The sequence below is a fragment of a genome, unplaced genomic scaffold, assembly GCF_019419815.1.
Source record: "Pyrus x bretschneideri cultivar Hongxiangsu unplaced genomic scaffold, Pyrus_bretschneideri_v1 Contig22, whole genome shotgun sequence".
In the NCBI taxonomy this organism is placed as follows: Eukaryota; Viridiplantae; Streptophyta; class Magnoliopsida; order Rosales; family Rosaceae; genus Pyrus; species Pyrus x bretschneideri.
In genome coordinates, this window is record NW_025999524.1 from 860,898 (window position 1) to 883,488 (window position 22,591).

Genomic DNA, 22,591 nt, shown 5'->3' on the forward strand with positions numbered 1-22,591 from the left:
TGGGCATTTGTTTTCTATATATATACATATACGGTTTCCAGAAACGTTTTTATATGGAATTATGCTTTGCTTGCCATGTCATAAATAAGTTACATTTTAAATATTGCATTGTTACATTTATGAATTGTATTGTGTGATGCTGAGGAGACTCAGGTAAGCTTCTAGTGAGTATTATGTGATTGAATGGGTTGTATTGCATTGCTATGCATACAATTATTTAGAGCTCACCATGGCTGCACCCCGGTATTAGTGCTCCCGCCCGAGGCCAGGGCCAGCCTTCACGTGATTGTTCACCTCCCACACCGCACACCCACCTTGGATCCATGTCTGGTGTCAGCCTGTCGTACAGACCACAATAAGTGGTTTTGACTTGTAGGTGACACGCGATTTATCGCATAGCCTTCATGTGATCGTAGGACTTGAGCATACATATTTATACCCAGCATGTCGTACATGTCACACTAAGTGACTCCGACTCGTGTGCTAGTCTAGATTGATGAGCTATAAATCTAGTCATACAGGTCACGCAAGGTGACTCCGACTAGCATACTATTTTATATTAGTTGTACATTTGGTTTACATCTTTTAGTGCTGAAATATTATGACATGGCATATCTCAGTTTTCGCTGGTCTTGGGCATTGGTTTTCATACCTACGTAGTAGTATTTTCTGGAAACTATATGGGTTTTACGGAGAGGGGTTATTATGTTCATAAAGATAAATACATTTTCCATGCTTTGTTTTTGCCTACTCACCCTTTTGTTTTGCGCCCCTCCAGGTTCTAGGTAGCTGTTTATCTTTGGTGGTTCACGAGGACTACTTGGCGGTTCTGACGTTCCATTAAATATTGTAGGGATCCTCTCCCGGTTTGTATAATTAGTGTTTAGTTAATTCGACTGCACTTTCGTGTTACCTATGCTTTGATATGTGTGTATGATATACTTGATCACTTTCGCACACTTATATAATATCTCTAGCAAATAAGTTTAGTTTTGGTTTTTATTTATTCACATTTTCTTATTATTATCACTTTTGTTGCGCACTTGGCTACGTCACTCTTACGTGATGGCCAGCATGCCTCAACTCTAATCGAGGTGTGTCAGTTAATATAATAAGCCTTTTTTAATTATTTCTCTTTTTCTTCCTAATTTTTAATGTATTAATTTTATTTCATTATAATTTTCATTTTCATTTCATTTATCGTAATATATTTTGTTGTAAACATTTAGATAAATTAATTTTTGTTATACAATATATTTCAATATACTTTGTCTTCTTCATTTAGGTACATTAAATTCATTATAATACATCTTGGTACATACATTTAGGTACACACATTTCCGTACATACATTTCGATACAAACATTTAGGAACATTAATTCAATATAATACATTTCGGTACTAATATTTTGGTGCATACATTTCGGTACACACATTTAAGTACATTAATTTAATATAATACATTTCCGTGCATATATTTTGGTACATACATTTCGATACTAACATTTAAATACATTAGTTCAATAAAATACATTTCGGTATTAACATTTAGGTACATTAATTGTTACATCCCACATCATCCAGGGGTGAGGATCTTGTAAGTTTTATATGTATATTCTCATCTCTATCTAGCACGAGCCCCTTTGGGAGCTCACTGACTTCGGGTTCCATTGGAACTCCGAAGTTAAGTGAGTTCGGGCGAGAGCAATCCTAGGATGGATGACCCACTGGGAAGTTCTCATGTGAGTTCCCAGAAACAAAACCGTGAGGGTAGGGGCCCAAAGCGGATAATATCGTGCTACGGTGGAGTCGAGCCCGGAATGTGGTGGGGGCCCGGAGTCGAGCCCGGGATGTGGTGGGGGCCCGGGTTGGGATGTGACAATTTAGTATCAGAGCCAATTCCTGGCCGGATGTGTGTCGATGAGGACGTCGGGACCCTAAGGGGGGTGGATTATTACATCCCACATCGCACAGGGGTGAGGATCCTGTAAGCCTTATATGTATATTCTCATCTCTACCTAGCACGAGGCCTTTTGGGAGCTCACTGGCTTCGGGTTCCATTGGAACTCCGAAGTTAAGCAAGTTCGGGCGAGAGCAATCCCAGGATGGGTGACCCACTGGGAAGTTCTCGTGTGAGTTCTCAGAAACAAAACCATGAGGGTGTGGTAGGGGCCCAGAGCAGACAGTATCATACTACAGTAGAGTCGAGCCCGGGATGTGATGGGGGCCTGGGTTGGGATGTGACATTAATTGAGTCTTTCAAGTTTGAAGAATGTTAAATAAATTAAAAAACTCTTTTTTGGTAAAAAAATAAATTAAAATTTGTATATTAATAAATTTAAATATTTAATGGGAGACATTAAATAAAATGCACACTAATTATTTTGAATTAAGGACACATCAAGGGATTATAATCAATATATAATCAGGTTTATTTTAAATTTCAATCTTCTTAAAGGATTAAAGTTTAAAAAAAAAACCCTAATTAAAAACTACAGTATGAATTACAACAAAGAAATGAGGAACATTGCATGTGTTTATAAATAATGGGTGGGCTACTCCCCAACTTTCTTCACTAATGAGTATAATATCTCAATGGTACTACTAAAAAACCATCTATTTAGACCAAATTTTATAAACTACATGACGTGGTTGTGGATGATTGGATTATTATTTAAATGTTAAATAATATGCTTATTTCCTATTAATGATACATCATATAATTTACAAATTTGATCTAAAAAATTAATCTACCTATGGCATTATCCCTCAGCGCCTCATGCAATAGCATCAATTACCATGCAATCTGTATATTTAAGATTAATGTGTATGAGAGGAGACTGGTTTTGTACGTGGGAGCAGAGCACCAAGGCTGAGCTACCTTTAACTAAAACTCCCTTCATTCTCTTTTTAGGGTTCGATCGGGCCAATCATGCCGGCCACTTCCTCTGCATTCCCTTTTACCTTATTTTAAATCGAATTATTTTTCTAGTTCTCATGAGAAACCCCTACTTAATTACCTAGAAGTACAAATTAAGTACCTAGCTAGGAATTGGTCCACCAGGCCTTATCATTCTCATTACACACAAGTTGGCACAAGCAATTAAGATATCTTTAATTAGTCAAACCAAACCCTCCTATCTCTACGAAATGTTCACGCAGAATTTAATATTAATGCGACAACATTTAAACTACTGGTCCAATTTGGAGCTCAATAACCATTATTAGAAAGGACCCTTAAGCATTAACCCATGTTCTTAACCCATGTTCTGGGCCTAATCTGGTTCATTAATTAATTTTAGGTCAGTCTATGTCAAAATTCTTTTAAGTTTAAAGCTGATCGAAAGGCTGCAAAAGTAATGTGTAGTTGCATTAGAAGGGGAACAAGGGCAATATTTTGAAAGAAAAAGATCATACTAATAATTAGGAAACACATTATGCGACTTAAAGCTGTGTGTAATGTATGTATATATTGTAAATGAGTAGTGTAGTCAGGATTTTCAAATTATGAGGTTGTAATATCAAAAAAAAAAAAGCTTCAATTAATGGACTATTTCATCGAGCACCTAGTAGGCATCTGCGAATTCCTGTCAATATATGCCGAAAGTTTATGGCAACATATGTTTACAACTACTATTATTTGTAGAGGATTGTTGAGGGTGGATGGAGGATAATGTGAATACTATTAAAGACTGCTAAGGCTTTTCAACTAAAGTATCTCATTGAGCACGTGATGCGCAAAAGAGAGTCACACACAAGAAGTGAGAAAAGGAAAACCAATATGATAGAAGAAAATAAAAAATATAGGAGAAGGAGGAGGTTGTAATTTAGTTAGTCTTAGCTATTTATAGGGGTCAATACACAAACAAATATTCATGCGATTTTTTAAGTTGTTAAGATAAAAAACAACTGATGACCCCATGTTGTTTCCACCAATAAATAAATATATAAATATATATATAGTTATCGAGATATATCAGCCATGCGTGTTCGTAGTATATTGTTCTTACTACTGGCGTAGAAGAATTCAGGTAAGAATAAAATTAGATGTGAGTAGTACAGAGTATAAGAAATTTCAGTAGAGTATAATATGTTCCGTGAGCATATTATACGTGCATGCATGGCATGACGATGATATTTGCATGGGAATAATTAAGAATTTGGACCGAGCGAAAATAATTTCAAGAAAAATAATCTTAAATTATATACACATAATCCCAGTTCATGTTTCAAAAAAAAAAAATCCCAGTTCATTCTGCGAGGAGTGAAGAATTACTGTGTCTTGTGAAGCCACGTGATGCTATCATACAATAGAATTCAGCGTCTCCCTTTTCATCGGACTCAGAGAAGAAAGCTGAACTGCTCTGATAAATATTAAACATAAATAAATCTAAATTGAGGAATGTTTCCAGCGTATGGGCACTCATAATCTAACACTACGTACTGTCATATTTCTAGATGGCCCTAGTGACTAGATTATATATATAATACTCACATAATTTGTAAGGTTCACTTCGTAATGTGTATCAACGATTCAAACTGTATATATTTTAGTATATTATTTATAGACCATTCTTGCAAAAAATTAGGCAAATCCAAAACTATTAAAACATTAATTTATAATGAAGAAAATAAACTAATACGATTCCAATTTAATCTAAGGGTCGTATGATTTTAGATTTGAGTGATTTTTAGTAGACATGATCTTTAAAGGAATACCTAAAATATGAACGGTTCAAATCGTTAAAGTACATTACAGAGTAAGCCTCACAAAAACGTATGTCAAAATGTAGTTCAAAAACATGTGTCCTGGATACTTATCATATATATTAACCATATAATTATTATTATTTTTTAAACGGATTTCAATATACCTAGATATAATGATGGTGTCTCTATATTGGAAGAAATGATATGGGCGGTATGAGGCTATGAGGCATCTGGATAAAGGAAAAGGAATGTTTTTGCTCATCAGAGAAGGGGCCACTATGTGTGCATTATATTATTTGACATCTCAGAATGGGAGCCAAAGTTCACCTTTTTGACATTTCTCACAGCTGCTGTATTCTTGCATTGACTCTAGAAGAGCTGCATGACATGTCTAAGGTCACTTCAAACTTACCATTTTTTCCATTTTTTTCTTTTTTCCAATTTAGTGTGTATTTACATTAGTTACAATGTTGGTATTGTGGTATGTTGTTTGTTCAAACTCCCTAAATTATTCATTACCAAAAGAAAAAATGTAGAATGATTTGTATATCGTCTAAGAGAATATTGATTAACAGTATTTACTGTACATTTGAAATTTTGTGTTGTATTCTACATTCTTCCAATCTCGTAAGTGTTTAAAACACAACAAAACTCTGAATAAAAGGGTAATGGAATTGACCAAAGACTCATTGGTCTTCAAATCCATCTAAAATATTTGGAATAAAAAGGGTTAAGAGACACCATGACTACTATGAACAACTTCTTGTTATGGTTAACCAAAGGTGAGTGTTTTTGTCTCTCGATTCTCTTACAAACCTTTAACAAGTTGAGCGGCTTAGAAATCTGAAAGAGAATTGGGAGTTTCATAGCCACATTTTGCGGGAAGTAGTGGCCCTGCATGGGTGTGATTGTAATCAAACCCTCCCCAAGGAAACATGATGACCTAGCTAGTTGTAATTCCTTGACTTCAGTTTATATGGTCAATCTTCTGAATCGAAGGGGAGGGGGGCTTGAATTCAAAGTCTAAAAGCTCCTTCGATTACCTTTGCACATAATTATCCGATCCCACTTGAAAAAAGCATGTTTATCAAATTGTAGGGTTAGGTGGAATATATATATATATATATATGTATATATAGCTAGACCACCTCAAAGAATAACTTTATGAAATCATGCTTTACTTGTTCATTAAGAATATGTGAAGCATTTTATTATAGTTCCATATCTTTCCAATTTTTGTTTTCCTCCATCTTTCATGGGAACCAACCAATTATGTACGGGCAAGCAGCTATATATATCTTGCATCACAAGAAAAAATTGTTCACTGTATATATTCTCTGATGCTTCAAACCAAACCTTACCACCCAAAATAAAGGATAGAGTCACGAAAAAGAATGGTGGGTAGTTCGTAGAATTAACGATGAAGAATTTAGAACCATCGGGCACCACTGATATCTTTCAAAAGTTTACATACGTACAACATTATTAAAGAAATGAATTGCTCACACTTTTTTTCTTCTTTGATATATTCAATTTAGGATAATGCTAGGAAGACTAAATGTATAAACTAAATTTTGTAAAATACATGATATAAAAGTTGATGATTGAATTATTACGTAAATGTTGATTCATATAATTGGTGACACATCATTTAGTTTGCAAATTTAGTCTACCTAACATTACTCTTCAATTTAAAAATTATAAGAGAAATGCTAAGGGGACTCTCTCAAAGTGGAACTCTCCATAAGCTCTCTGTCACCTCATAGTTTACGTCAATTCCCGTGCCACCATTATAAAACATTGTGCAAAAAACATAAGATGTCAGAATGTCCATGAAAAGTCTCACTTTTGAGAGAATGTCCTTAAAAGTGGGACTTTCTATGGATTCTTTACCATCTCAGGTTTTTGGCAAAATGTTTTATATTGTTGGCACAAAAATTGACATTAAACTGTGAAATAACAAAGAGTTCATAAAGAATCTCACTTTGAGAAAATCTCTATTGTTGTATATGAAGGTTCAATTCAGCAGAATATACAGTAAAATATTCATGCTCTTGCCTCTGTGGATGTGTATAGTATTTCAATTACAAAAAGGCACTTGAAAGTGGGAAAAAGAAGATTTATAAAGCTTGACAAGCGTGGAACAGTTATGCTGAGCAATGATTTTGTCTAACAAGTATGGTCAGCTTTCCAAGATAAATACTGACGGTACAAGTTTAATTAATCCTTAAAATTAAAGCTAATTAGTAAAGGAACATATATAGCCATTGATGGACAAGAATGTTTCTCTACCAACTCCTTTTTTTTGTTGTATGGCACGCTTTGGCCATCATATGACGGGGCCATACATCTCTCGAGTACATCGTGATGATGTGCGTCATCATTGTGTAGCTCGAACAGAGCACATAATCGTAACGCGAGTCTCTTCGGATTGCTTGCTACGAAGAGAACACGACGATTATGAGGCTTGATTCGCCTGCACATGTAGTTTGATCATGATGTAGCTGCAAACATGGAGTTTCAAGCTATGAACAGAAGCATGTAGTACAGAGGAGCTCAATCCTTTACCCACTTTAGCAGTACAAACTCTGAATAATATGGACTTCTGCTTATAAGGTTGGAAATTTGTTAACCTTAGTTACGGGTCAGTGAGCCCAACCCAACTTGAAAAACACTATCCAAGCCCAAGCCAACCCGGCTTGGATCGGGCTTGTTTACTCGTCACTAATGTATATTTTTCATGTTCATATCTCACTCTTTAATTTTTTTTCTTATCTCTCTTCTCGTGTGACGTTACCAATTAGAAAGTTTCCAGGGTTTGCCAAAGATGACAATTTTTCCGAAGAATTTGAAGATCTTGTGAACAGCCTAAATAAGCACTTAACTAGAAAGCCAGCGAATCTGGAAGCTAAGAGTTCTTATGCCATTGCTCAATACAATGCTTCATGTCACCTTCCTGGGCGCTTAAATGAAGTGTGGATTGATCTCTCAGGAATCACTGCTGAGAGATCTGCATATTTATTGACAATAATATGGCTAAAATTGTACAAATAGGCCCCGGGATTTACTAAGATTTTCACTTTCTTGTAGTTCTTTTGTCCAATCCGTCAAATTGGGTTCTTCAAAAGAGAAGATGACTGATTAGATTAAAGTGAAAACAAATGACACTACAAGAACTAAAGTGAAAATCGGAGTAAACTTCAAGGACCCATAATTTCTCGCAGAAATCAGCAAGGGGTTTCTAATATGTAGAATAAAATGACATTTTTAATGTAAATACAAAATATGCCCCTCTATTTATATATAAATTGATGGAGTCAATGGAGTATTTTACAAAACTAATGAAAGCATATTGCTTCTTGTAAACAGGCATGCCTCAGAAGATACAAATTTTTCTCATTATTTGTTTCGTTTTTTATTCTCATTCTACAGTAAACAATGTCTATGACACAAATCGTAGAAAGAATACAAAAGATATGAATCACATTTGGGGTCTTGTCTGGACAACATAGAGTTTACCGTCCCTGATCACACCTTCAATGTCTTGTGGAGATCCATACAGTTCCTCGATTGCGCTTCCTGCACGAGCAATGCTAGAGAGGATTGTCTTGCGGAAGTTTCCATCAACCATCAGCGGGTCAGATGAGTAGTCAACCACGACTTTCTCTTCCTCATCCATAGGTACACTGTCATTAGCATACAGCAAAATAAGATCAATGACAATAAAAATAGATGCATAAAAGATTTGTGTGGTTTTTTAAGTGCATATGTGATCTGTGCAAACATGAAACGCCTGACTACCAATGTGGCTGTAAGTAATGATCGCCTGGGAGAGATGTTAAGGAGTCTACCTGTCGTAAAGACCTGCACCAGCATAACCTTCGAGATCTTCACCATTGGAATCAGATCGAAAGATTATAGACCGTTTTATAAAGAGGCCAATGGGTTTGCTAGGGTATCCTATCACCTGAAAAATATCCACGTACTCATGAGTGAAAACAAGGGAAGGTCCAAAGAAAATATACGTATTCGCTAATTTCATGTTTGTGACGGGACTTTTAGGGTGGAAGCCTATAACCAAGTCGTTATTCTGCAGTATACAAGTTTTTTGACAAATACTACACAAATTACATAATCCATGGAAAATTATCAACAGAAATCATTGTCCTCGATGGACTCTTATGCCACGTTTGGTGAGAGATGCACAAAAATGTATTACCTGAGGAGAGTCCAGATCATTCTTTTTGCTAATAAAACTTAGAGCGCGTCCAGGATAAGCTCCAACTAGGGTTTCTCCAAGCCCCTTAACAACCTATCACAGAAAAACGAACTAAATCAATGTCTCTGATATTAGTTGAAAATATATCTTTTGTAAACACTACCGAATACCTCAGCATATATCTCTGATGAGTCTCCTGAAGATGGGTTAGTTGTGTGAATAACGAATGCATAGTCAGCGTTTATGATTTCCTGAACAAGGACAGCCATGCAAAGATAGTCGTGATCTAATTTCACTTTTCTCGTGCTGAAGTACGCTCTCTCGTTCCACTTTGAAGCCCAGACCTGGATTATAAGAGATGAGAATGCCCCAATTTATCATAACTTAATACTTAGCACTGATATCAAGGTAGAAAAGATAACTAGAGAACCAAAGAGAGTCGATTCACAATGGTTGCTGGCCCGTATATATTACTACTTATGATTGCCTCAACACTACCATCGGGGGTGGTTAAATTCTTAGCTCTATTGGATTTAAGAACACTGGATTGATTTAATCTAATTTTTTTTTTTTTTCTGGGCATATGCAGCAATGCGATTTTACCTTTTTTATAGCCGTCCATGCTTGTTCCCACCGTTGTTCACCTTCATCACCAGGCCAAGGCATTCCTGACCCCTTCATTGTAGTCTTCAGCTCTTGCACCTGAAAATAATTCACCACATAAGCTAGTATCATTCACTTAAACTATATTATTCTGCCTGTAGGCCCCATAAGAGTTTTCCCCTCATAGGTAGCATTACTGGTTTTTGTGTTATATCAAGAGAAGAAAAGAAGCCAACGACGCAGTAGCAAAAATTTAATCAACACTTGAACTTTAGTTTATGCGAGCGTGAATGCAAGGTCTACAAAACATCAGAAATGACATATTCGTGTACTCTTTTAACAGTTTACGTTGGAAAAAAGTTGATGGGATGCCGTAACAGGAAACTTCACAGATTGAAACACACCCCTAAGGAGTTCGGGTGATTGTAGACTATGAAATGGAAAATGCACTCTTTGAAACCTATTAGCTGTTATAATTTTGAAAATAAAACAAAATAAAACATTTGATGCCTGCTAGTAGAAAAACTTACCAACTGGGGCGGTGCTGCCAGCTGTAAAACTGTTTCCCGAATCTTCTTGAGCGAATCAAAATCTCCGTCTTTCAACTTTTTCTTTAGAGTTTCCAACTTTTCAGCCACTGCCTATAAGCAGACAGAAAAGAGATAAAGTTAGTCAGGCTGGAGCAATATCTCGTATAATGGAACTTGATTGGATAAATTTGACCATAATCAAGAGACAGCAACTGAGCTACTATGAAAGTCCCAACAAAGATAGACCATATTAAGTTAATAAAACTTCAGGTTGTTCTGGTCGAGGGATAGTAGATCATCACAGTGGCATACATCATATATGTGTATGACAAGGTACAGAAGTTTAAGGTGAGGATAACCTTGTTTGAATCTTCTGAAAGAACCTTTTCAAATGATCCAAATGGTAGGGCAACCGATGTAGGAATTCCAACCCAAGACGGAAGTTTTCCTTTTACATAAGCAATATTACGTGATTTAGCTCCAACCTGCAATCCCCATAGAAGCAATATTAAGGAAATTTCTTTTATTAATTTGTGAAAACATTTTGCCCAACCCCGTCAATTGTGAAATAAGAAAAAAAAGGAAAAAGAAACTAACTCCTTAGCTGCTGAAAAACTTTTCAAGCTTACCATATCGCTTGTGAACTCATCAGATGATATGGCATATCTACCAGTAAATTTTTTCTTGACCAATGTCAGAGATGGAGTGTCTTCTTTTGAATCAGTTGAATCTGCATCTAGCTCACCCTCATTGACCTCACTGAAATTATACATGAAAAGAATTAAACATTGTATTTCAGTATATTTTTTGTTCATCCAAATGATTTGAGAGCCGAGTCTTTCATTAATGGAAGGCACAAAGCAGTGAAGTTTCTATCGAGTGAACAGAAAACAGTTTGTCAGCACATAACAGGAGATAGCTTATTAACATTTTTCAAGACCAAACTACAAAAGAAAAGGTACCTATAAACTATATCAGCAGGTGTTGGCTTTAGACGTAATAACTTCCCTTCACTAGCTCGGAGGTCGGCCAGAATATTGGGGTCAAAGCATGTCGCAAAACAAACCTGCAAATAATAAGTTAGTCATTTCACCAAACATTTCAATCATACAGAAAAGAAAAATATGATTGATAAGCTATTACCTTGCTATTTCTTGCACGGACAGAGACATGAGATAGGACGTCTGGCATATCTGGTGTCAGAACAGCAACAGTGCCATCTGGAATTTCTTCCTCACCTTTTACACTTTTTGCCACCAAAATTGTGGGCTTGCTGTAAACTTTATTCTGAACAGTGAGCAATTCATCCACATAGACCACATATCCAACAACTTCAACTGGGCTGATAACCTGCCAACTGTCGAGGAAAACCAAAGTATCATCAGAAAATTATCGCAGCATGTGAGTGATGGATGTTGAGAATGTAGACGTTAAACCTTTTTAGTGTATTCCTTTCTAAAAAGTAAAATCATTAAAAAATTTCTAAATATATGCGATTAAACATGATATGACTGACTAAACGATAGCAGCACAATCAACCTGCCCATATTAGCAGTCTTTCGAAGAACCGGATCAAGCCGATTCAGAAGTGAGGATAAAGATGCAGCTGATCCAGCACGGATTATTTCTTCAGTAAATATGTTCACCTGCAAGAAATAATTATGAGCAAAGAAAGGGAAGATATGTGATGCATAATATGTAACAAAGCACTTTGGTTTGAAGATAGATAATACATACAGCCCATTGGTCCACTCCAAGCTGTGCTCCGAGGTATTCTGCTGATGGCTGTAAAATTCTGTGATACGATTCTGCCTTGTTTGCAAGTGCAAGGCGGGTTCTGTCTAGGATTGATTTTGAATATAATGCCCAGTCATTGCTTTTACTTTTTAACATGTTTTGAGCCTGATCCCATCCCTTCATAAAAAAAAGGGAAGAAATCAAATATTAAGCCAGCATCTTGGAAATGTAAACCAAAAGGGAGAAGTCCCAATTTTTATCCTATTCTTCAAATTGCCTTGAATTCTTATGAAAGAAAATAAGAAGAATAAGGAAAAAAAAAAAAAATATATATATATATATATCAGATTTACCTTCAAACAGTAAATGAGATCTTCGTTATCGTCTGATGATAGGGCCAGGTTTTCTAAAACTAAGGAGATGAAGTACATAATTTTCTGCATAATGCATAACTCAGTTGATCAAGAAAATAAACTTGAGAGTATAAGATTAAAACCAGTCATATTAGACTCAAAATCATTGCGACATTGGTGAAGAAGAAAACAGAGAAAAGGTAAACTAGATTACTTCTCAGACATGTAGTTAACTGCTTAGAGAGTAAATATACCTCTGGTCCAGCATTATTCAGTTCTTCATATCCCCTCTCAATTGCGGTCCTAACAGTAGAATCAAGGGCAATGTCTAAAAATAAAAGATCCCTCAGACGATCATGAGGCTTAGAGAGCAATGGCCAAAGCGCCTGGCGCGCCTCAAGCAAACCCTGAATTAAAATTAAAAAGAACATTGAAATTTATCACGGTGAGAACGCAACAGAAAGCTGGAAAAATAATTGCCAGTGTCAAAGTTCCACAAACCTCAATAAGGACTTCCACATTCTTGTCCTCAACATGTTCTAGTACAAATCGCAGGAGGTCCTGATTCAAATAAATGTCGTTGTGCAACTTCTTATTAGTTATCTTATTTAATTCACCCATCATAAGAATTTGAAATCAAGTTGAGAGCATTACTGGAACTTCAGATGGCAAGCCGGATATAGGATTTATTTGTACTCCAACCATGAATCCTTGACCCTGAAGAGAATTAAAAGGTGTGTCATTGCTAGCAAGTAACGATACATTATGTTGAGATACTCTGACTAATTATTGATATTACCTCATCTTTGTAGCCCATACAATTTTGAATGGCAGACTCAAGATCTGCACCTGAATGAACAGCCTGCATGTGAATATTTATTGGTCAAAATTGGCAGGCAAGCAAGCTACAACATATTACATGGCAAGCAATAGGAGTCAAATGATGTCCACAGAACCAGAAACTAAAATTTCTCAACATCTCTTCTCATCATCATAGAAGGGCGAAGTATGCATCATGAAATTCCTCCTATGATATGCATCTCTCACAACACAGCAACAGACTAGAATATCATTAATGTTATAGAATAGTTCACGGACATGGTCACAATCCACCATCCCTTTTCGAGGAAGCAACTGAAAGAATAGGTGTACTACCAGTCTACCATACAATGTACAAAACGACAAAATCTTCCTGATGGATTCAATAAGCCATGATCAAAATTATGTGATGCAGATGTATAATGTATACTATTAAAACAAATTTGTCAAACATAAAACCTGAAAGGTTTAGGAAATCAAACCTTCAAAGTTCTCATGTAGTGCCCCAGATCACGCAGAAGACCATCTTTCTGATCTCTCCTGAAATTTGGTTCATTACGGATTGCACGATCGTAGCTCAGGAGACGTTCTTTTGTGATTCCATTCTCATTCAAAGTTTTCCAGTAAACACCAATATCAAAGTCATTTTTTATGTAATCTATTAATGCCTGCAATGACAAGTGACAACTATCAAGATAAATTTTCAAATAAAAAACCACTGAATAGGCAAGCTCTGACACCTATACCTGACAAATAACAACATCATCTGGACTTGTGTTATTATGCAACTTTTGATGCCATTCCTCCATCATTCCACCTTTGCAATTATTTTTTCTCTGACATCATCCAAAAAATTATACAAATTCAAAAACTTGTCCAGAAATGAGGGACGTGAATATTAGACCACATACACAAAAGCAAACATAATATTTTCCACCTGGATAACAAGGATCTCATCTCGAATTCGCTGTCCCACATCCCCTTCTCCTCCACGGCCAACGGTAGACAAGATCATCCGTAGAAGTTCGCGATACTGTGGATAATTTGCATAAACATTCTGGAGCAAGTCCGTGAGCCTGTCCTGTGCTTTACTAATCTCACTGCACCACAAGAAAAATAAGAACACACAGGTTTAGCGTTTTGCGAGGAGTGAGGGGTGCAGAGTAACAGAAATTCTAGAAACTGGACCCGGCCTGTCCCTGTAACTATCAATACATAAGAGCCATTTAAGACGATATCCCCACATCTCCACGTCCATGTGGCCCAAAAAATAAAGTATTAAAATCATACAGTAGAGATCAAAAGAATTGTACCGTGGTTTCACATTGTAATTTTTATTCCAAATGAGCTGCCTCGTAGCCATAAACCTCATCCACACCAATATACCTGCAAGACCTAATTCACCAGCATCTTTTGCTTGATTGACCAAGTCTGCTGCAATGTTAAATCTGAGAAAAGGAAAATACGAGATTTAGTAAAGAAAATCAAATAAAATTCATTTTGAAGATGATTCAAAATATTCTAATTCACAAAATGCGAAGGGCATGACTGAAAAATCTAAAGTTGTAATTAATTATCAAAAAAATATACCGGGACAAATATAGCAGAATGGCATAAGATGGAATAAGAAATGACCAAGTCAGTGAAACTATAATTTATCGAATTCCCAAGGGAATACTGACCGATGCATAAAGGATTTCTGTGCCTCACTCTCCTGGTCGGCTATTTTATCCAACAAAGCCTTTGCAGTACCTTTGCCATCACCAGTATCCTTGAATGCGAAAAGTTCAGAAACTAAACTTGTAAAGAAAATGGAACCTTGAGGAGAATCAAGAATAGGCAGTCACAGAAAAACAGATTATGACCAAAACAAGGAGCAACCTTCTGAGCTTTCTTGCGTTCGACGCCAAAGTCAACATAGAAATCGGAGCCTTGATTCTTCATCCAGTTCCCAGAAGCATTAAGGACAAACGGCATTCCTTTAAAACTCTCTCCTTCAATTTCTATTTCTATAGATTGAACCTGTAAAGTTACTGTGAGGACCAAGACAATTGTCTAAAGATCTTGAATATATGAGCTAGTATAAAGTTCCCAGGCACACGGATCAATCCATGTTCTCTTGTGTTATACCTCATAAGCAGAGTCAGTGGAACTTGGTCTAAATTGTGTTTCAACAGCCCCATTTAGAGCAACTGAACCCTGGGGATGTGTATTTGCAGGTGGTTCCTGAAAATGCCAATGTAGCTTACTTTACTATTTCATGCTCTGCGACTAACAAGCAATGCATGGAAATTTGAAAATGTCCGAGAGAGAATTTAAAGAAAGCAAGCATACGAATACCATTATTTCAGTTAAAAGAATTCAAAATATTACCGACCACTCTCCAGCCTTGCTTGCAGATAAAGCCCAGTGAAGGGTAAGTGGCTCTTTGAAATCTGTTGCCAGATGAACCTTTGTCTTCCCAGCAGGCTTGGTTACAAGTACCTTATAAATATTTCAGGATTCTAAAATTAGTTTAGTCTCTAGAAAAGCAGACGAATCAAGAACCAAAGCACATAATTGTCTCACCAGAAGTTCCTTATCATTGATCTTGAAGATGTTTTTCCTCAGAATAGAACCTCCATCCTGTTCTTCCTTTTCCTTGGCGAAAAGCTCAACTGCTGTCAAGGGTTTTGGTTTGGCTGGATGTTCTTCATCTACAAATTTAGCTTCATCAACAGGTTTAGTAGCATGTTTGTTGATAATCCGCGTTAAGTCCCTCCTCTTGCGTTGAATTCTCTCGGTTCTAAAAACCTTTTTGCTTTCAGATTTTTTTGCAGCCTTTGTATCAGAACCAGATGGCTCTTCAATCTTACCACCATCATTTTTCTTGGTCAACCTTGCTTGGAGCTCTTGTATGGAAGTACCCCTAGCTACTTCCTCCAATAACTCAGTTCGGGCTGCTTCGTACTCCACCTACAAACACTAAATATTTATTAAAAGCAAACCAAAATAGCATAAAAAGTCTTTAAATCAAACCAAAAAGTTTGTCTTGTCCAGTGTTCAACAAGAGACCTTAAATGACTAGTGAAATTTCACTAGCCAGAATTTCTATAGCATCAAATTACAGTTTACATGCTTTCTCTTGGTCTGGTGTTTTTTTATTCCCGTGGGAGTAAAAAGGACAAAGGAAATAGCGAATGTAGTTTGAGATGCTGTAACAATGATAATACGAGATTTATAAAATTATAGAGCAAAATTCACATGCCTTTTCTTGCTCTGGTGTATACATCTGTTTACCCTTTCTTTCCCACCTCAAATATGCTTGAATTTGTACAAGCTCTTCAGGAACTGAAGCATTGGATATCAACTTCTCTTTTGCAGGTAACTTAACATGAAAGTTATCACCACTGTTCTTAAACCTACCAAAGAACATTAAGGAAGAACAAAACTCATCTGGCCTGTTTAGATAGATCTAAGTTATTAGGCCAAGAAAAAAAACAACCAATGAAATCTTACCATCTGTTCTGGCTTTCATCAACTAAAAGAAATTCGATTGCTTGTATTGTAGGATCATCAATCTCAATTTGAAGCAAGGAACTGGAGCCGGACTAGAGAAAACAATTGATCAACAAATAAAACTTCATTTAGCACAATATCTTAACCAAATGGGAGATATTTGTTGAGGAATATATGTTGTGCTTTAAAAACCTTACATTCACAAAAGGTGTTCTAAGAGCTTTGTTTTTATATACTTTGGTTCCATCTGGGTGACGAGATGGAAACACCCATTTTCTGTAAACAGTAAATGACAAAAGAAAGAAGACATCTCAGATTTTATCATCTTAGGGTAGAAATCTTGAGCATCAGACTCAACAAAAGAAGCAATTACAGGGAAACTTACTCTTTTCTATCTTTTATCCCACCCCAGTGAAGAGTCAAAGAGTCACCGCTATATGCTACACGGATATCTACTTGAGTGGCAGATCCCGGTGTGGAAGGATTCACATAAACCTGCCCAATTACGTATGGTTTCTGTTAGTATAGCTCCCCATGCATATCTTAGCTGAGCTGAACTGAACAAAACTCATCCAAATATATAACATTGGTCTAAGCACCTAACAGTTACACTACATGTACCTGCATTTCAATATTCCCATCGAGATTGAATTTTCCAGCAAGCTGCTGCTACGAGGAAGAATTTAGTTAACATTAGTCCATGTCCAGGCAAACCACCCAGACAGATTTGAAGCAGTCAATCGATTCTAAACTTAATTCCAAATCTTAGCAAATCTCCATCACGACACCTCTCTCACCCTAGCATTATCAAGCCATTTTCTATTAGGTTTTCCGATAAATTTACTTACATTGGAAGGCGGATCAGTGGTTAATACGGCACGAGGAATAGCTGTAACGGGGCAGCGTGACCCCATGGCTAACGTCGGTTTCTGAACGTTCAAAGTGTTCCCACAGAATTTCTTGGATATGGGTGATTTTCGCGCCTGAGCTGTCACTTGGTGGACGCTCTTAGCTTGAAACAATGTGTTGGTAGGAATACCAGAAGAATTTATCTTGCTTTGAAACAAGCTCTGATTGAGCAAGTTATGGCCTACGGAATTGCTCATATTCGTTGACACGCTCCTCAATTCTGAAGAAACCGACGAATCAAAACACAGTAAAAGCATCCATCAAAAGCAGAGATAAAGTATTTCATACATATATCAACCAAATTAGGCATAATCTTCTTACACACATACATAAAAGATGTAATTTTTACTAATTCTGTGTTTGCTTGCCGAGAAAGCTGAGGAAGATGAAAGAAAAAGGAAATTACTTTGCTCGCCTCTTGTTGGATTACACCTATCACTCTCATCAAAGCTAATACCTTTTCACTTTCACTGTTTCTCAAAGCAAAAGGATTTCAAAATTTCAAGCGCCGCACATCTTTTCTTCCTCTTACGAAAAATTTCTCGAGAAACAAACAGAAAATCGTAGAAAATTTGAGCTAAAAACAACATCGCCGATTCACTGCAACATTTCCACTCATTCATAGCTCCGAAACATCTAGAATCTAAGAACAGTAAATGCAAGTAAAATCCCACAAATTAATACGATCAAATGGTTTGCAAAAATTGAACTTGAAATTGTTGAACTGTAGAAGCTTACCCCGGGAAATTGATTCCAAGTTCCGAGCCTGTACAGAGAAAGAGAGAATGAATATACGATCAGATTCTAGAGAGAGAGGAGGGGGGGGAGTGAAGTACGAGGAGAGAGAAAGTGAAAGATGGGGAGAGCTCCAAGACGAAGGCTTTGGTTTAAAGCCAGTCCGCGAGATCTTGCGATTGGTGGGAGGGAGTGATTTCTGATTTGCAAGCAGTTTGTGTGGAATAGGAGAGCGAGTCTACGTAAGTGACATGGCGCTCTATCTCCGGCCGTGGACGCGTGGCCACAGTTTCGAAAAAGCTCGGAGGAGATTGGGGAGATTGTCACGTGCGACTTCTTCTCCTTCCTGTCCTTTTGTTGAGTTGAATCGGAGAGGTGACTGCTCGACCATTTTGCCATTGATTTTACTTGGATTTTCAGTTTTAACTTCTTTCGCCTTTTGATTCTCGTATGGACGGAACAAAGAATCCAAGATTTTTCTCGCCTGTCTAATTTGACCGTTAGATTTGATCTAACCGTTTAAGTTGAATAACTGGGGATCGCAATGATCAAAATGTGGTCGACATTGAAAATTTGCAAATCAATGAGGTAAGCGATAAAAACATTTGGGGTTTCATATCTCAAGAGACGGCAAACATGTAATCTGGTCATTGTTCAAGCTCTCCTAATCAAATTTCACTCCTTGCGTGTAAGAAATAGAAACTAAAAACTCGTTCGGAATTGTTGTTGTTGAAAGCGCTTCTACTAAAAGTGTTTTTGTTGGAAAGATATTGACATTTTTAATATAAAAGAAGTTAAGTATTCTTGGAAAAGTACTTGGAAGTCTTGAAGAACATGTAACTAGCCCTAAATTATTTTTAACTTTTTATGTCAATATGATCAATAACGCTTTTGGTAATCAAAATACTTTTTAGACTATATATAATGAGTGTATTCATTCATTTCTAATTACATCAAAGTCTTTTATAATAACATTCACATGACAACGACTTGTAAGACACATATTTACCGTCATAGTGGCATTTAATACCAATAAATTAAAGACATGTAAACAAAAACTAGCACATACTCTTATATTATTAAAACAAATCGTCAGTAATAAATTCATTTCATGTAAGTATTTTTCGTCCGCTGCACCTGTCACGCATTATAAGACCTCCTCGCATTGTCAATGTTGATTTGGTGCGACCCCACATTGTCAAGTTGCAAGTGTCCCGTTTCTGTTCAATCGAGGCAATTCTAGATGCAGTCCAGACGCCACACACACTCCACTCTGCACTTATTGATAGATCCAAAGCACTTGGATTATAATACAGGGAAGGCAAGATTTTTTAATACAAAGAGGTCGGTCTTCTCAAACAAAAAAAAAATAAAAAGGTCGCTCTTAAATATCTGCCATTACTTTTTCTTTTTTTTTCTTTTTTTCTTTTTGTTTTTATTAGTGTGGAATTTAAAATATTCACATCCAGAAAAATATAAGGCGATAAAATAAATTATCATTTTTCAGTACGATAATATAACGAAAAATGAAGAATAGTGTAAAGATAACGCAAGGAACCGATGAAATTAAGCTAGCTTTAACATCTCGACTAAAACAATGTAAAGTTGGCAAGTACACATGGAAAAACGGGTGCTTTTGGACTTTGGAGACATGTGATAATTCGCTGAAATTGAGATCGACATCACCTTTGCCTAACCACACAAGCAAGCAAATCACTTTTGGCCATAAGCTCCTTAGCTGGAAGCTTGTGGTGTGCATTCAGATCTACAGGAGTTAGAAGATGTCATGAAAAGCATGCATAAATTAGGTTAGTTGGTTAGAGTAATTCATTTGTCTTTCGACGAAAGATGATCTACATATGTTTTCACTTTGTCAAAGGTGATGCCACATGTCCATTTGCAAAATAGAAATGATTTCACACGCCTCTTTTTTCTTTATACACACTCTGATTTATTTATGTTTGATTCATTTATGTATGATGTTTTTTCTTTTGGTTCATTCAACCAAATTATAAAAAATAAAAAAATTTAACAGTGTGTAATGAAGAAAAAAATCTGTGAAAATCGCTTGCTCTTACAAAACATTGATCGATAATCTTGCTTTCGTTGAAGAATGTAAAATCTTGCATTAGAGAATAAAATAAACTTCAATATATGAGTCATGTTTCTACTACTAGTAAGACTGGAAGTTGCGATAAAACCTCAAACCTACTACTTTTAGCACATAGTTAATTGCAAGTTTGAAATAATATCGGTGTTCATAAGAATAGGTTGAGAGTCACTAATAAATCTCTAAATTTTGACAAATTTCACTCCCAAATTCAAAACTCCATGTTTGGCATTGGTCCAACCATATATGGTTAAGTTCTCCCATATGCAGGCTAATCCATCCCACATGGTAATAATTACTTGCAATGTTCCATGTTATATGTGTTTCCATATTTGCTAAGAACATGGGGACTAGAAAGTTGTGATTTGATCTGAAACTTTCCCGTTCTTGGCTACAAGACGAGAATTTTACAATTTGGTGAGTGCCCATTTGGCAAAGAATTTGATGTTTCTGAGTTGCTCGGTAGTGCACTGTACACTGGTCTGATCTTTGACGCAGCTGGAAGCCTGGAATTATCATGCAATGTGGGCTTCTGTTGGGCGTGTGAACCTTCTGGCATGCAATATAGGCCTAGGTTGTGCCCATTACTAAACTGGGCTTCATGTATATGGCATTTGGGTTGAGAGAGATTTGAGCCTTCCCTTTACTACTTCAGCCTAAGCCCAAGTTTCGTGAAAGATCTTCTAGATTCCCAACACTTTGGAGCACTTTGTTGCTTAATGTGTAGTTCTCGACTTTAATTTGCTATTTATTTATTTGATGATGGTATATGATAAAGTGAGTTCAAATATTGTACATCATCGACGCATTACGTTGGAAATTTTTTTGCTCAGGGGTGTTACGTTGGACGATGATATGAAAACTAATTTTGTTTTTATGATAACGTGCACATAACGTCAACAAACATTAATCTTTGATTGTTTGGAATGAAGAATATTGGGTAAATCCCACTGCCCGACAAAGAATGGAAACACAAATAGTTTTCAAGGTTTCTTTGAAAATTGGAGGGTCCTCGGGGGGAAGCCTAGTAGCAGAAGTTTTTGCTTGCTTTGCCTCACAAATCAGTCGGTTGACGATTGTTTCCATGACGGCACATGGGGCTTTCGCTCTTCCCACAACCGAGCAGCAGCGGGCTGCGTGGTCAGCTCCGGCGCATAGGTTGCCCCCAGCTCCTTGAGCTTGGCTTGAGTGGAAGCTGGCCGATGCAAGAAAGACCAGTGACAAAGAGGTGAACTTCTTGAAGCTCATGCCTGCCTGACCGTTATAACAGGTGATATGCTGATATAATATCAATTTATTAATTTCATCCATACTTATAGGACATACAACCCTAAACCTAAGACGCATTTTAGTAATCAATTTGTAACATCACATCTGACAGGGCACATAATCCTGCTGGTTAACATACAACATTTTTTCAAGAATTAATTGAAGGGCCAATTTGTACGCATGATCTGCTTGGTTATTTTTGCATTAGTTCAACCACACACACACACACACATATATATATATATATATATATAATTTGACAACATAAAAACAAAAAAACCCACGTAAATTATATATAACTGAGCATGCAACATGGTAATCAACCCCATTTTGATTTTGTTTTCCCATCCATTTGCAACCGATCACCATCTTACATGTTTTCCCGTAATTACCAAAAAACACTGTATTTTCATTTTCTTGGCGATATGGAAAAACATGTACTATGGTGAGAACATGTAAGTGATTTTTTTTTAATTATCAAATTGTCACGTAATTCATATTACTAATTTACATGATATTTAAGTGAGGGAAGCGTTCTTTTAAGTTACTGGATCAATAAATGAATGTTGATGAATTGATAAATGAGTAATGTTAGATAAACTAATTTTTTAAATCAAATTTATAAACTGGTCCGACATCTAAATTTAGGAGTTTGGTTTTCTTGTTGATAGGTGGGAGTGGGTTTACGGGTTTCTTAAATCTGGATTTGGTGAGGGAGAAAGAGAAAAAGAGGTTGATGATCGGGTGATTTTTAGGCGGGGCGAGTAAGGATTGCTGCTTGAGATTGGGGCGGTTGACGGGTTTTGGGATGAGGAGTTTTGGTGGCTGTTTAATTTTTGCTATATCTCATTAAGTTTATTTATTTTGGGAAAATTAGAATGTCGTACATCTTTTCTACAGTTGTTAGATTAAACATTCATTCCTTTTAAAGATTTGATTAAGATACTTTGATCAATTGCCACCTCAATAATTTTCTATTTATTTATTTTCATGTCATTAATTTAAATGCATTTATATAGAGGCATAAGGTAACTTAGCAACTAATTGCCTATAATATAGGAATTTAATTTCATCAATTCCCTTCTACGCATTAAATGAT

General features: G+C 36.4%; 1 protein-coding gene across 4 annotated transcripts; it reads right to left on the bottom strand.

The window, feature by feature from the left end:
- Positions 1-7,983: 7,983 nt before the first annotated feature.
- Positions 7,984-18,293, bottom strand: LOC103949794 (alpha-glucan water dikinase 1, chloroplastic). 4 transcript variants are annotated; one of them, XM_048584854.1, is made up of 34 exons: positions 18,117-18,293; positions 17,836-18,021; positions 17,318-17,598; positions 17,091-17,138; positions 16,855-16,964; positions 16,667-16,745; positions 16,470-16,561; positions 16,219-16,372; positions 15,540-15,926; positions 15,345-15,455; positions 15,102-15,197; positions 14,853-14,993; positions 14,654-14,742; positions 14,285-14,419; positions 13,909-14,071; positions 13,718-13,807; positions 13,454-13,639; positions 12,952-13,014; positions 12,807-12,869; positions 12,654-12,713; positions 12,407-12,559; positions 12,153-12,236; positions 11,800-11,976; positions 11,602-11,708; positions 11,206-11,419; positions 11,025-11,128; positions 10,692-10,821; positions 10,422-10,547; positions 10,063-10,173; positions 9,533-9,631; positions 9,100-9,273; positions 8,930-9,022; positions 8,562-8,677; positions 7,984-8,396 (listed from the first exon to the last, which is right to left on the bottom strand). In XM_048584854.1, the coding sequence occupies exons 3-34, from the start codon at positions 17,573-17,575 to the stop codon at positions 8,192-8,194; spliced, it is 4,218 nt and encodes a 1,405-aa protein (XP_048440811.1). In that variant the 5' UTR covers positions 17,576-17,598; positions 17,836-18,021; positions 18,117-18,293; the 3' UTR covers positions 7,984-8,191. The 4 variants fall into 4 exon arrangements, with proteins under 4 accessions (XP_048440811.1, XP_048440810.1, XP_048440812.1 ...); XM_048584853.1 differs by having other exon boundaries at positions 17,785-18,021; XM_048584855.1 differs by lacking the exon at positions 17,836-18,021 and having other exon boundaries at positions 17,091-17,135.
- Positions 18,294-22,591: the final 4,298 nt, after the last annotated feature.

Excerpts from the sequence above, each read along its gene's own strand:
- LOC103949794 (XM_048584852.1), bottom strand. The coding sequence starts at position 17,575 with ATGAGCAATTCCGTAGGCCATAACTTGCTCAATCAGAGCTTGTTTCAA. Across the intron at positions 16,373-16,469 it reads GATGAAAGCCAGAACAGATG|GTTTAAGAACAGTGGTGATA; the intron begins GTAAGATTTCAT and ends GTTCTTTGGTAG. Across the intron at positions 12,870-12,951 it reads GTATGGGCTACAAAGATGAG|GGTCAAGGATTCATGGTTGG; the intron begins GTAATATCAATA and ends AATTCTCTTCAG.